The sequence below is a fragment of the Ascidia mentula genome, chromosome 7, assembly GCF_947561715.1.
Source record: "Ascidia mentula chromosome 7, kaAscMent1.1, whole genome shotgun sequence".
NCBI classification, from domain to species: domain Eukaryota; kingdom Metazoa; phylum Chordata; class Ascidiacea; order Phlebobranchia; family Ascidiidae; genus Ascidia; species Ascidia mentula.
In genome coordinates, this window is record NC_138572.1 from 306,317 (window position 1) to 321,393 (window position 15,077).

The 15,077-nt window shown below is 37.3% G+C and overlaps 3 protein-coding genes across 3 annotated transcripts; 1 reads left to right on the plus strand and 2 right to left on the minus strand.

The window, feature by feature from the left end:
* Window positions 1-378: 378 nt before the first annotated feature.
* LOC145908359 (uncharacterized) lies at window positions 379-3,482 on the minus strand. The gene is made up of 3 exons (XM_082995621.1): window positions 1,420-3,482; window positions 1,119-1,265; window positions 379-920 (listed from the first exon to the last, which is right to left on the minus strand). Exons 1-3 carry the CDS (start codon window positions 1,592-1,594, stop codon window positions 697-699), a joined length of 546 nt encoding a protein of 181 aa, XP_082851747.1. The 5' UTR covers window positions 1,595-3,482; the 3' UTR covers window positions 379-696.
* A 138-nt stretch (window positions 3,483-3,620) lies between these two features.
* LOC145908360 (epithelial membrane protein 1-like) lies at window positions 3,621-5,863 on the minus strand. The gene is made up of 4 exons (XM_082995622.1): window positions 5,347-5,863; window positions 4,924-5,073; window positions 4,530-4,688; window positions 3,621-4,470 (listed from the first exon to the last, which is right to left on the minus strand). Exons 1-4 carry the CDS (start codon window positions 5,513-5,515, stop codon window positions 4,451-4,453), a joined length of 498 nt encoding a protein of 165 aa, XP_082851748.1. The 5' UTR covers window positions 5,516-5,863; the 3' UTR covers window positions 3,621-4,450.
* Window positions 5,864-10,255: 4,392 nt separating this feature from the next.
* On the plus strand, window positions 10,256-14,527 carry LOC145908590 (uncharacterized). Its single transcript, XM_082995894.1, has 10 exons — window positions 10,256-10,352; window positions 10,500-10,691; window positions 10,743-10,832; window positions 12,433-12,502; window positions 12,691-12,781; window positions 12,838-13,032; window positions 13,184-13,345; window positions 13,742-13,907; window positions 13,991-14,091; window positions 14,174-14,527. Exons 1-10 carry the CDS (start codon window positions 10,256-10,258, stop codon window positions 14,477-14,479), a joined length of 1,470 nt encoding a protein of 489 aa, XP_082852020.1. The 3' UTR covers window positions 14,480-14,527.
* The last annotated feature ends 550 nt before the right edge of the window (window positions 14,528-15,077 follow it).

A 15,077-nucleotide genomic window follows, 5' to 3' on the forward strand; every position in this document is an offset into this window, starting at 1 on the left:
TGTTTTTAAGACAGTAAAACGTAAAAAAATTGAACTTCTATTTTTTTGAAGGTTTAAAATTGCCCAAACCACCACCGCACTGACTTTAATAAAGGCGCCACAAACAATTACGATGTTTTCGCGCTGTGAGAACGTGCTGGATTTGGAGCAGCAAGTTTGTGAACTCTGTGGTTGATAGCCTTTGGAAAAAAAAACTTAAATGTTAGCGAGTGTTCATAACTCATTTATTTGCACACAAAAACAGCAGTAATTGAATGACCACATTTGGAAGCAAACAAGCTCTTGACGGAAACACCTCTAAACCTGGCACAGATACAGGCCATTATTGCAATAATAACTTATTCTTTGAGCTACAGACAGTGCAAATAAAGCATTGTGATCAATGACGCCTTTGCTTGTACAAAGTGACACAGAATGCACTGCAAAGTAACCACAAAGCGAAACGTCTTGATGATTTGTATTTGAAAAATTAACCACGTGATAATGAACGAACGGAGCTTTTATAAAAATAATGACTATGCCATACAATGTTAAAATGTCGTTTAAAAGCAACTCTGGACACTGGACTTCGTTCGAACCATAGAATAATTCGTATGTGAACGGTATAACCTCACTCGTTTTCATGACGTAAACATCCTTCTCATACGTCACAATTACGTCATCCGATCCAAAACCACCGGGCGGTTTGTCACGTGATTATGCGGCGACAATTGATTCGAATTTTACGATGTTTTCCTTCCAGTTGGAGGAGGAGGGTTTCTGGTTCCTTCTCGCCCAGTAAATGTTGATGTAAACGAACCCAGCGATTGCAGACAGCGAGTTTCCTGCTAGTGAGGTTAGGAAGGATGGACCAAGTTGTGTGTACGGGTCATCTGTGTTGGTACGGGCGTACACCAAGTCGCCCAGCAATCCCAAACTACCTGTAAGGAAAAAAAACGAGTTTACGAACCCGTGCACTGAGATGTGATGGACGAGCGCGAGGTTTTATACAGACAGGATACTTGGTTTGTGCAACCACAGAGGTAATGTACGGGACTTATCCGGGTGAACGTTATAAACTGGGAACACCATACCCAGGTTGGTTTCACCACAGATGAAAATATATGAGACTGACTAACCTGCTACACACCAAGCAAGGTTGGCATAGATCACAGCTTGGCTTTCACTGTGCGATAACAACCTCGTGTACATCGCATAAGCACTGAAGGTACAGGTAAACATTGACACCAATAACAAGAACAACGGGAGAAGTTTTGATGCTGAATCTGTAACAAAATATCCGTGTTTTTATTTGTGATAATGACACAAATATTTACTTCTGTTAGAGTCAAAATATTTCAAAAAAACATATTTTTGGTGTTTCGAGCAAGTTTAAACTAATAATTTTTTGGTAAAACACATTTTTATAAGAAACCTTACCAAAGAAAATGCGTTCACATTCTGGCGGGTCAGAATAACAAATAGTAAAAAATCCAAGCTTGAAAGTTCCAGGCCGTTGAATCCAGGCATGAGAGTGGATTGAAACCAAGGATAGGATGAATGAAATCAACACTAGGGACAGGTTACCACGACACAAGTGTGACGAAACAATCATGTTTATCAAAGCAAATTGTTGAATCTGTTACGATCGAAACACAACTGTTGGCAGGTTGTAAACATATTAATAACCAACTGAATCTACATGAAGTCTTTTCCATCAAGGGCCATCTAACGTAAAAGTAGTCAACAAATTATCACCAAGCATCGCTCATAGAAATCCACAACAACGCCGACATAACCATGCAGTATTTTACTGGGAGTCGCGTGTATTCCAGGAAAAAAAGGACCCTGAAAGTTGGCACCCAGGTGGGCTAATGGGTTTTACTGACGCTAAGCAGAGCGGAGAATTCGCTTCACGCACCGCTTATTCTCATCAAAGGTTATTTCATTGCGGGATTGCGGTGTTGCGCTCGTTTTCAATAGTTTTAATTTTTCTGGTAAATCAGTTGCAAAACGAATCACATTCATATCTGGTGGAGATGGAAGTGGGTTAAGTACATTTTCGCCTTCTACAAAAGTGAGAGTACTTGGTAAATACACTGTTGTACCCAAACATCCAACACTACAAGCTGATTCAGAGTTAACAAACGACAATGGGCAACAATAGACATTGTTTACAAACAAACTATTTAAGTCATTATTTTTTGACCTCTCCAAAACCACATGTTTATATTTGTATTTTTAATGGCATGAAGTTTTAACTATCACACTTTTTTAACACGTTCACACAACGTTCAACTTCTAAGCTCGACAAACTCATTAAGTTGGGACTAATTTAGCTAACGATTACGTCACTTCTGTGCGCGTGGTAATCACAGTGCAAACAGAGGGTGGTTTGCATGGTTAAGTTTCGCACGACTTTGCATAGTGAAAACCAGCTTAACGTGGAATCATAACTTATACATGGTCGCTTCACCAAAAAAGTTTCTTAAATGTAAAAAAGCTTAGATACAAGTAGTTATCATCCAGCATTTACCCGAAGAAACGATTAAAGCTACATATTACACAAATAAAAACCCTTTCTAACAACTAATGACCACGGTTAACCTGTACATCCACTCCCTAAACAACATCGCAATCAATATCGCCTGACTTAACCCCATAAATTTCGCCTGTTTTAAGAGAAACCTTTTTCTTTAAAGCCACGTTTACCACTTTAAGATCCAACACTTTGTCGCAAAACCGCAATGTTTCAATTTTAAATTTACTTTAAATTTTAATTCAGCCGCACAAAACACCACAAAACTAAAAGCCGGAAACGGTCTGGAAAATGGTGAAAAACCTGGCTAAAACGGACCGTAAACCCGCTTAAAGCGATTGCTCTGTGACCAAGCCTTGGGGCACAAACCGACCTCCATCAGCAAAAGCGCTCAGCTTAAAATTCCTTCCGGACTTTTCATACGGGCAGCAATTAAACTCCACACGCACACATTAAAGCTTTAATTACTGGGAGTGAGAAAGAAAGAGCCCGGTGAATTTTTGTCATAATTAGGTTAATTTCGTAAACCTCAACACCGCTTAACTTAACCTTTGTATTGTGATTCTATACCGTCTCATAATCACAACGCGCCATCCTCAATACCTTCAAACATGTTTGCTGGGTGGTATTTAAGCCACAATGGCATGAATATATTTGTTTATTTTTACAATTTCCCGAAGAAAAGAACGAAAAAGTAAAACCAACATAACCAGGTTTCAACGCCACTGCGATCTGAAATGTTTCCTTTCGAGCATTTCAAACCTAATATAAATATTCTGGTAAATGAAGTTGCAAAGTGTGGTAGTCACACCGTTGTTTACATTCAGTCTTGAGAACCAACATTTGATTAAAACAACTCCTCCACTCCGGTCTGTAGAAAGCCTGCCCTGGGTGAACGAACAGTTACGAAGCCGGATAACGTTTGATGAAAACGCGTCATCTCAATATGAGATGTTTTTTGTAACACGACACGAATCACCTGGACAAACTGACTCCGCTTGAAAATACGTGACTCTATACGAGGTCGCAATATACACTGTGGTCTCTGCTCCCATGCTGTATGTTGAACAGGAAGCGGTTGACAACAAAGTCACAAAGACAATGGTTGTTGCCAGTTTCCTATATTAAGTGATGCCATAAGCACACGATATCAAGTTCGCCAGCATAGTTTACGTGGTTAAACTCGTAGCGTAAAAGAAAATTTCACCAAAACATCTTTCGATTAAAAGTGAAAGTAGTAAAGATACACGCATATTACATAAGTTGTTCAACATTTACTAAAAGCAATTAAATACTCGTACTCAAGAGCGTATTCCGTATCCACACACCGTTTCGGGTAGACGGTTTCACTGAAACAACGAAGGAAAAGTTCAAAAACCCAGAGAATAAGTTCGAGTAAAGAAGATAACTTGTTCACAAAAAAAACGTTGGCTTGTTTAAACAATGGCTGTAGCAGATCAGGTGCGGGTAGAGGTTATGACATTATATCCGGCTACCGGTATAACACAGCATGAGAAAGTGATGACATCACGTAAGTATGTTCACGGCTCGAAATGCAAACCACAACGAACTGGTGATAATTCCACAGTTAAGACATCCGACTTTAGTAATTACAGGTGCACTTTGAACAAACTGATTTAAGAAAAACTTTATTTGCACGAACTTTTGTGAATTTAATCTCGCTTCACCAGGTGTTGCAAATACACAATTACTTGTAAGGTTATTGACCTGAGACTAACACGGCGTGAGAAGCTGACATATTCCTTATCTATGTGGCTTATAATGGCAACTGACATTTAACTATATATATACTAATTTGAGCTGAAACTACATCAATAAAAAAACATAAAAATGACAAAAACACAGTAGGTCAAGGGAGGACTGCAGATGATAAACCTCTTTACATAGAACTTGGTACACAATGTGGGATTCCTACATTGATATGCCGCCTCCTGTGAACGTATACTTGGTAAACACTAAAACACGGTATTTGTGTATCTTGGAAACTTACTTCTGCCTCTTGCACCGAAGAAACAGAGAATTGCTGAGATTATTCCCAATATAGAAGCGATCCAAGCCAACACAAACGACCAACCAAACTCATAACCCCGAGTTTTCAAGGTAACGCCATGTACAGTGTATAGGATTGAGGCGACCAAACCGGCAAAGCCTGAAAATATACAAAGGATATAAGAAGTAAATTTAATGCTTTATCAGGAGATACAAAATAAATGTAGAAGCAAAAAAGTTATAAAATAATCATTTTAAAAGTTAGTCCAGTGTTGCAGTCACAAGCTGCACTGATGAGACTTTGTAAGTGGAAACAGCAGCAGGCACTACTGTCTGCATCTCAAAAATGAATGCGTTTTAAAGCAGAATGACAAAAAGTTTGTCACGTTTCTCACCTCCAAATGCAGTCATTATACTTGCGTACTGAATGTGTGAGTCGTTATCAACTACAAGGGCGTATATTGTCCATGATGTACTTCCCAGATACAAAGCACATGATACCACCATAAACGCCAAGGTTGCTATTTCAAGAACAGGTCGGTTGCCTGTAACAAAGGTTATTAAACCATGGATTCCTTATGTATATGTTATTGATTGTGTTAAAACGTTTCACGGTGTGTCTACAATGAACATCTACATTTCGGAAAAACTACAATTATGACGAAATCAATTTAAACACATGCCTAAACCAAAGGAAACAACAAAATGTTTTTTATTTTATTTTGTAGCTATGACAACCTATTGGACTAAATTTCGGCAAGGAATTAGCCAAATAGGGTTATGTTTGACCGAGAAGTTGACATGGGATATAAACTTACTTGTGTCGGCTGCGCAATTCAAATTTGCATCTTGACAGATTACAATCAGCCCTCTGTCGCCATCTAACCGTGAACCAACCGACCAAGCAGGAGTGAATGTTGATATCAGGGCGAGAATGAGAGATATACAAAGTAACACGACACCTGTTACAGTTACACCTGGTCTCATGACTACTGTTTATTCCTTACTAAGCGATCTGTGCAAAAAATCATCCATACAGAATTGTTATATTGTATCGCGGTGTGTTTATCTGTATCAGTTTGTATTAAATCAGTTTTTTCTTTGAGGCCACGATCCCAATCAGGTTTTCTATTCAGTTTGGTTCAATTCTAATGACCGATGTTGCCAACCTCCGCCACAATCACCCGTCCCAATTCTCATCTTATCTCGAATACTTCCCTAACTTAAACCAAATATATTCCAATACCTGAAACTACAAATTTAATCTACAGCGTGGAAGCATGCCAAAAACCTCTACCAAGATGTAAGACTTAATCTTGCCTGTGAATTTGCTTCACTGCTTGTAATTGCGTCGAACGTAGATATGCGTGGCGCAACCCGCTTGTGTCGCAACAATAAGAGTAACCCGATAGGACAAACATCGCACTATGACGTCACATAACTAGTGAATGAATGCGTACAAAGGAAATTATCTTACTTCGAACGGCTTGGTTGTCTTGAATGTTTGCTGGAGACTTTAGGTTTGGAAGAATCTCTTGTTGCCGCGTTAACTTTCTGTGGGGAAAACACACCACACACTGTTAAAAATTTTGGGTACAAATTTTTAAAGTTTTGGGTGGTGTGTTTGTTTACCCAAAAAAATGGAGAAATATTTTGGGTATCCTTAAAATCTACCCAAGTGAAATTGGGTAGCATGTCTACCCAAAATAATTTCAATCAATGATTGGGTAGAAAAACATTCTACCCAATTCCATGAAAACTTTTTTTTGGGTAGTCGGCTTTTATACCCAAATATGCAACTGAGTTTTGTACCCAAAATAAACGAATTGGGTATGATCAACAAGTACCTAAATTAAAATCTGTACTTTGTTGGGTAATGACTGTTGTTCAGACAGACTTGGGTATTTCAACCCCAAAATAACATTGCATGTTCAAACAAAAAACAACCACTGTGCCACTTTATAACATAACTATGATCCCAAAACATTTGTTTATTTTCACACAATCCGATTAGCTTAAATACACACATGCAGAATATTTCGAAGACTCCATCCTAAATTTTGGACAAACAAATTTCTCAAACAAGCCAAACGGGGAAACTACACACAAAGGATGGGGATAACATAATTTTTTTTGGAGAACATATGCTTTCACTGATGTGTGTTCTACGGACCATGCATGATAATGTTCATTGTAATAATTAACACAAAGCATGTGTCCAACAAGTATTACACCACATGATTGACTCAAATAAACAGCATCTACCGACAATAAATCTGGCACCCCATCTTCACAAACATGTGCACACACAACACACTGTGCCGAGTACATTAAACCATCATAACTTAGATTATCAGTTTTTTTAATGTAAGTTTCATCAGTGGGGCTGCTACTTGATCCAAACACATCATATGAATTTACAGTTGTAAACTTTTTAATTGTGAAAGGGCATGAAAATAAGTCATTTTCTATAATATTTGATGCTAATTTTATTTGATGCTGGACAGCAATTGTATGTGGAACATTAATGTAATTGTTGCTCCTAGTGATTATTTGCTTCAAACTTTTATGCTTGGCCTCAAATCTCATGCACGAAAATTGCATTAGCGGACCAATTTCTTTAATTAACCTTGGATAATGTAATAAAAAATGCAGTTTAGGTGTAATTGCTGCCTCTGGATAACTGCCATGAAACATGCTAAAAAAGCTTCGCAATTCCATTTCCAGTTCAGTTATTGTTGTGCATGAAATAAATGGTGCACAGCAAATATCAACAATTCCACAAAATGTTATATATAACTCCCATGCATCATCTTCATCAGGAATGTAGCTTCCAATTAACATTGGCAAACATCGAAGTAGACACCAATATTGTGAAGCTAATAACAAACGAAATATAGCCAAAAATAAATTTGCTTGAACAAATGTACACACAATACCATACCAGTTTGGCGCAAATTTTTGCTTTTATCATCAACCAATTTGCCATAAGAAATATGAGATGGTTTGTTTTTATGGTCCATGCCATACTTAAAGCAATCAATTTTGTTATTCAGACAATCAAGACTAAATAGCTTTTTTTTGATTATCAGATTCTGTTTAAAGAGAAAAAAACTGATAATTTGGAGGTCAAAATGTATTTATGATTACTAACAACCAAATACCTGTAAAGTCAGTTTTAATATGTATGGGATTGCTCCCTCAAATATATCATGATGAACATCAGCAGCAAAATTTTCTGCTGGGTGAAAATATTGAGACAACAGTGGACATCGAAATTTTATTCCCTGATGGGGTTTTCCTGTTGTCTGGGCTACTTCTACTGAGTTGTTGTACATTTCCCGGGTACGTATTTGACATTGCTTGTAAGAATTCTGTTTTAAACAAGTTGAAAGTGTCTTAAAATACTACCAAATATGACCGCTTTAGAAGTGAAAGGCATTATTTTAATAAACAACACAGAAAAGGTTTTTACCTTTGTCTGAATGTCATTTCCAGTACATGTACAGTATCTTGATACAAATGTATTAAACCCTGAAAATCGCTCAGTAAAGCCTAAAATGGAGTGAGCAGCTAAATTATCTAAAGCAATTTGTGCAACTGTCCCTCGAACAGTTACCTCTGAACCATTGTAACTGAAATGAACACCCTCCTGGGAAATAAATACATAAATTCAGTTAAAGTTGCAATTACGCTATAACTAATGAAATTTTACTTACTGTTTCAAGTTGCTGTATGTCCCGATTAAGTGGCTGCAAAATTTTGACCCAACCAATTCGAGGGTCCTTTAAATCTTTACTGTAAAAAAGTGTGCTGAGAAAAATTCTATTTACAGCTGATGCAAGTTTGGGGTGAGTGTTGAGTATCAAAAAATAGATTGCACCTTGGAAAAAGGAGTGCAGGGTTGATTGCACAATACAACAAACAAAAATGGCCATGTACCCATATTATGTGTGCCTGTTTTGGATCCAAGTGGATTGACAACCTCAAACCCATCGTAGTAAAATAGAAGTTGTAAATTTGGTACTGCTTCAGTAAAAAGAGAATGTGATTTTGCATATTCCCCATGCGAAAAGCTTTTGTAGACATCTTCATCATCCAAGTCCTCTTCTGATTTAGTGATCTTAAATTATTCAGGAAGGATGATGTTTGTCATTGAACTAATTATACATAATCACATATTGCAGATGTACTTACCCAATCATAAAGACTGGAATTTTCCAGCAAGGTTTTTAAAAGTGCAGTTAGTGAAATATACTCAAGTGAATGGTACTCCATGCCTTGTTTTGAACCATCTTTTGGACATTCAAATAATATATGTCGTGTAGGAGTCTGAACAAGTACTTTGCTTAAAGAAATACAATGTTTGCAAAACAAACTTACAACCAACGAGGGAAGAAGTTTTCTTCTTTGATATTCAGTTACAATATCATGAAAGGGGTTGGCTAATCCCATTGCCAGTTGAAATACTTCCTCTTGACTGGAAGACAATGATGCCGTAGCCTTGATTCCTCCTATCAAAGTTTGAATACTTTCTTCTAATAGGCCTTCTGTCCAAGTTTGTACTAAATGCAGAGCCGACTCAGTCAAATTACAATCAACCTTCAGTTTGGTCAGTGAGAGAGCCATTAATTGCTTTCTGTTGTGTAAGTTTTGCCTTGTGTTTCTGTATACATCAATGTCCTTATCAATACAAGAATCTTCGCTAGTTGCAACACTGCAAGTAGTGTTACAATCACTACCTGAATCCATTTCTTCTTCCTTCGGTGTGTCATTTGGCAAGGACAATTCTTCTAAATCACAGGAACTGTTTCTGGACGAGTATCTGTACCAACAAGTCGGCATATGCCAAGACTTCCCGCAGTGCCACCTTTTTATGTGATGTCGCAATGAAACTTTGTCATTTAGCTGTATAGAGCAACCGTCTATGTTGCAAATTAGCTTGAAAGACTTGTCGTAGCAATGGTGAGAAAACACATGTCTTTTCAAAGCCATTTTACTTTTAAAATAGTTTGCACAAAACGTGCACTTGAACAAAATACTGTTCACACAACTCATGTTATTTAACTTGTCACTGCCTTACCATGACTCCTGCATCCAACAGAACAGTTTGTCTAAAAAAAATCCCTTCTTACAAATTCGGATGAGCGTAACGCAAGCGTAAAATTATTGTTTATTTCAATGATTTATACTCAAAAATAGTGAACCTTTTTATTTATTACCCCATAAAGCCACTGAGCTCCTGTAGCGCAGTTGGTAGAGCGTTGGGCCTGGTTAGCCCAGGGTCGTGAGCTAAAACCTCACCGGGAGCTTGATTTTTCAAATCTCGCTCCGACTTGTCGGGAAAGTGGCTGATCCAGCTTGGCTGCGAAGCCTGTGAACCTTATGATCAGAATATTAGAGCTGTGATCGCCAAATATAACGGGCCTGCGCAGTGGGGCGATCCTGCTTTGCTATGCGAAAGCATAGTATCACTTCTGCGTTGTTTTATTTATTATTTATAGCTTTTCAACTGCATAAAAAGTCGCCGCGAAGAGTTTCAAAAATCAAATTTTGAAATTGGCGCGAAACGTTACGTCACACCCAGTGCGGCGCGGCAAAAATCGTCTAGAGGATGCGTTTGTTTTGCTCACGGTGCGGCGTGGTTTGAAAGTTAAATGATATTTTGTGTTTGTTTGCGAAGGAAATAGTGCGCGTTTTCACGTTTTTTAACGTCAGGAAGTCATAATGAACCGTAGTGTTGACGATGTTGTAGCTATTGTGTCCTTGGCGTTAAAAGATGAGGATGATAAAGAAAGGGAAAGTGTCTGTCAACAATTTTATGGTGAGACAACATGTGTAAATAAGCCAAAACAAATTTGCTAGTTAGTTTTATAATTAATGTGTAAGTTAAAACCTATGCTGTTAAATGTTGATCAGAAAGAAAAAAATATATCCTAATGATAAATTGTACTATTTCGCACATTTTTAGACAACAAAATTGATGGTAAGGCCTTTGGAGCAGTTGACCAGCTGGACATGCTGTTCAAAATATTTCCAGACATTCCCAAAGGAAGTTTATTAAAAATTTACCAAGAACTTAAAACTTCTGAGAGGTCGAATAGCTTTGACATGGACCACATGTCAAATTCAAATTCAAGCAGCAGTTTGGACAGTTCAATATGTGAAACAGTCACCAGTGAAGAGAGTTCAACCTCAAACCATGATTTGGAAGTTCTTCCAAATCTAACTAAGACTGTTCCAAAAGTATTTCCCATTGAACTTTGCGATTTTGGTTTTCATGCCAAAGAACTGATCCGAACTGGCATACTGACCCAGATTGGAAAGTTTGCAAACTGCGCGGAGGATTTTTTTCTGTCGGTGGTGATTGCGCGGATTGTGCGCGGACTAGCGATTTTTTTGCGCGGATTGTAGTAGATTTTGTTGTTGTTTAGTAGACTGTGCCTTTAGTAACAAGCCTATTTTCCCTTTGACAAAAAACACTGGAATAATGTATTTTTAAGAACCGATTCATAATACTTTAATGTTATTAGCGTTTACTTGAATAAAATTGCACTTTTTACAGATGATTATATCCGCTTTTTAAGCGGCTGTCTGGTACAATGACTTGGCGTAGTTGCCACGGGTGGCGAAAGCTAGTCTGGAGGGTTGCGAGTTGGAATCCCATGGTACCTTTTTTTCTCCAGGAACTTATTAATGTTTAATTGGTGTTCTTCTTTCTGGCACGGAGCTACAACGCATTTAACCTAACAAAACCATTTGCCACAAACAACTGTGAAGCAAAAACAAGTGATTCAAAACGTTTTAACTTTATTTACGCTTGATTTGTAACTTGCCAGTTGCCATCACGAAAATTTATGCAAGAAAGGGAAACTTTGGTTCCTAATTTTTTTGTCGTGTAACCACTTTAGAAGCAGCGCCATGCCTATATTTACTCCGACGACCTTTCGATACGGGGATGAGTGCCATCCCATGTTTCTTGCTGCCTTTAACATAAAGTTTGGCCATCTCGTATAACGCCTCGTCACACTGGATTGCATGGGGCATAGAACAATCAACGATTGTTCTGTTTTTGAGAACTTCAGAACTTTTTTCCATTACTCGTAGAATGACTCGGCAACTGTTTCAGTGCCTGTTTTTGCATACATAATATGAAAAACCAAGCAAAATTCCTGACCAATTTTCGCGTATAGCTCGGGGTCGATGTACCTATATGGCGCGGATAAAATTTCTTTCGTTAAATAAGGCAGCATTAAACGATCTTCCATCACCGAAAGAAACTTTGGTGAACGTTTTAGAAAAGAAGGAAAACTCAAGAAACCGAGTTGTAGAAACATCAATTTTAGAAAATGGCTCTTAGCTTGGGTCGCAATCTTCCGTCTTAATGTGATCAAACATTACGGCAAAGTGAGTTTGAAACATAGGCTAATCCCCAAACTACATTAAGTAAGGTTGACTGTAACCTCCTATATATGCGCGCAGAAAACTCGGCCCAAGAATTCAAAAACGCATGTTTTTCCAAAAAAAGATCAAATGGATTTCCAAATTTGACGAATGTGCGTAATTTCGCCATTATAAAATACAGATGGAAAATATTGCATTCACCCCGCTCGACCTTGTCCTTTTTTCGTTGTTCGTGATTTTCGAGAGAAGGAGAGAAAAAAATCAACGCTCAGGTCAGTGAAGCATATCCAAAGAGCCTTCAAACCGAACATTGGCACACAGAACAGTTGGGGTCTTGGGGAAAAGTCATCAGTGTTGCAAGACTTGGAGCGATTTGTGCGCGGATTAATAATTTTTGCGCGGATTGCTAGTAAAATCACGAAAATTGCGCGGATTTTTGACCGATTTTGAAAATTCTGCGCGGAGGATAAATCCTCCGCGCACGACATATTTTCCAATCTGGATACTGACTGAAAAAGGAAAGCGAGAGGTCACATCAGAATTAATACGAGTTATGAAAAAATATGAAAGGTAGAAGATATTTTTCAAACATGACAATGTTAATAACAGTATGAGTCAGTCATTTTATTCTCAGAATTGTGAGTAAATCCGTGATTTGTGTTCCTAAGTTTGTGGGCAACCATTATGGCAAACTAGAAGATATTTGATTTACAATACATTTGTAGTCCTGTTGTAATTATCGTGAGCCTTGTTTTCAGGTACCCTACCAGACCAACAAAGAGATCAGCAATAACTTCCTTTGTACAACTTGGAAAGGCAACCCTTGGACTTAGCGAAGAAGATGCCAAGGTAGCACTTGACTTTATATATACTATACATAAATATATAAAAAAAATTTGCTTCAGAAATTTTGGTTGCGAAAAATAACCCAAAAGATAAACACACAACTTAAACAACAAAGGCGTCTGCAGCATTACACAACCCCTTTTAAACGAACTAAAAACAACACAACCGGGACAGCTTCAACATCTATTATAAAACGTCGAAAAATTATGCATGTGGAGGAACTGGATGTGGATCTGATGAATCAAAATAAACAAGCAAGTTTGCTACGTTTTGATTTTATGAAATTAAACTTTTGAGTTATTGTGTGACAGCTTTACATAGATCACTCTTTACAGCAGGGGGCACGCTCGGTTAAAAAATGGTTGCTTCAAAGGTTTTATGTGACTATAATGATTTTTGTTCTAGTTGTTGAAAGAAGAGTTTCAAAAGCAATGTGACATAAGGAATCAACGCAAAATTTCGGATATGATGGATCAGACATTTGCAATGAGAAGAAACTTTTTCTATTCAAATCCAAATCCAAAAAGTGTGTTTCAAGAATGGCCGGCTTTGTCTATGTATACTGAGGTAATTATCTCTCCCAAATACATATTTTGTTTATTTAAATTTTTGTGACAGTTATCAGTATTGTGCACTTTTTATGTATAAATATATATATATATACATATATATATATGTGATCATATTTGTAAAAGTATATACATTATTTTTTGTATGGACTACAGCAGTGCTTCCCAACCTTTTTCAGTTCGCGACCAACTTTTAATGCAAATTTTATTGTGCGACCCACAATGAGATATGACCGAACGAATAAAAAACATTGTTGCATAAATGTTACATAATGATAATGCAATAATTTTGTGATCTGATAGAAAACTGTATCATTCAGAAATGCTATGCGACCCACTGGTTCGGAAGCACTGGACTACAGCACTATAATTGCTTTTGTTTATTCGCTTTCAGTTGGTTAAAGAATTTAAAAGGGTACAGCGCTTTGAAAAGGAGAATTATTTGCAGTCAAGGATCTTTATGAACATTATTAATTACGCCAAACAATGGACCAAATCTATGCAGGTGAAGCGGATATTACAGAAACTACCATTAAACAATGAAGAACAAATGCCATTTGGTGAGGAAGTTCAAAAATACTGTTATTATTATATTTGACATCATAGTACCAACACAGACATTAATCTAAAAATTTCTTTTCAGATCAACAGATTATTTTTGGTTCATGGGTTTTGTGTAACATCCTTAGATCTAACACTAAAAAGGAGCATTGTACTGAGCGCTACCTGCTTGATCTATGTCCGGTAAGTTGGCAGCAAATTAGTTGTGACAATAAAAAAGTTACTTTTCATTGTATTCAATTTTAAGACATGATTTGTTTTGTAGGAAAATACAACTACAGATGACTTCATTAAGGCAGTTTCAGATCGCCACCAGCCATTCATTGCAGTGTTGGGCACCACAGATGATATCAAAAAAATCCGACTGTTTTGTGAGAAACAACCCTTAATGCAAGTTAAAACCCTATCCGAGGCATTTACTGCTCTTTTTGCGTATTATTACGTGTTTAATTATGAGTACTGCCCACATGTACATTTGGCACTACAGTTTCTGCAAACTTACTGGTTAGGTATCCCAACAAATGTCAATGATTCTGTAAAAGAGTTGGCAATGAAATTAAAGCTAGTTTGAAGTTTTGCAGTGAATTTTATTTCCACTTTTGATGTAATTTCTTTCCTTTGAATACACTTTTGTGTATATTTATTGTGTGGTTCAAAACCAGTGGAGAACCGTATTTTATTTGGGTGAAGTATGTTTCTACCCAACAATGTTGGGGATCCCCACGAATGTACCCAGGATATTAAAAGAGGTACAAATCAGAATTACCCAATATAACATGTGGGAGAAAAACCATGATACCCAAAAATGGAAAATGGGTAAGCAATAACATTACCCAAGTTGGGTTGGGTATCAATTACCTAAAAATTTATATTGGGAATCCCCACGAATGTACCCTGTCAGACATAAAAGTACCCAATAATTTTGGGTAGTAGTTACCCAGTTTTGCTAACACAGTGTATCGGACAGTAGCAACATATTGTTCAAAACATGACTACAACCTTAATATTAATGGCTTTGCTACAATTTAAATTAAAACAATCCTGTGATCAACATTTCCAGGACAAAAGCAATGTAAGATGATTTATCGGTCTTGTTGGAATCGCAATTGTGGACTCACCAGATTAACGAATCTCAGTAACAAGTGCCTGTTAACGTTCACAACAATCGT

Excerpts from the sequence above, each read along its gene's own strand:
- LOC145908590 (XM_082995894.1), top strand. The coding sequence starts at position 10,256 with ATGAACCGTAGTGTTGACGATGTTGTAGCTATTGTGTCCTTGGCGTTA. Across the intron at positions 12,782-12,837 it reads TTAGCGAAGAAGATGCCAAG|AAATTTTGGTTGCGAAAAAT; the intron begins GTAGCACTTGAC and ends AATTTGCTTCAG. Across the intron at positions 13,346-13,741 it reads CTTTGTCTATGTATACTGAG|TTGGTTAAAGAATTTAAAAG; the intron begins GTAATTATCTCT and ends ATTCGCTTTCAG.
- LOC145908360 (XM_082995622.1), bottom strand. The coding sequence starts at position 5,515 with ATGAGACCAGGTGTAACTGTAACAGGTGTCGTGTTACTTTGTATATCT. Across the intron at positions 5,074-5,346 it reads GAATTGCGCAGCCGACACAA|GCAACCGACCTGTTCTTGAA; the intron begins GTAAGTTTATAT and ends CCTTTGTTACAG. Across the intron at positions 4,471-4,529 it reads CTTCGGTGCAAGAGGCAGAA|GAGGCGGCATATCAATGTAG; the intron begins GTAAGTTTCCAA and ends ATACGTTCACAG.
- LOC145908359 (XM_082995621.1), bottom strand. The coding sequence starts at position 1,594 with ATGATTGTTTCGTCACACTTGTGTCGTGGTAACCTGTCCCTAGTGTTG. Across the intron at positions 1,266-1,419 it reads ATGTGAACGCATTTTCTTTG|ATTCAGCATCAAAACTTCTC; the intron begins GTAAGGTTTCTT and ends ATTTTGTTACAG. Across the intron at positions 921-1,118 it reads CCTTGCTTGGTGTGTAGCAG|GTAGTTTGGGATTGCTGGGC; the intron begins GTTAGTCAGTCT and ends TTTTCCTTACAG.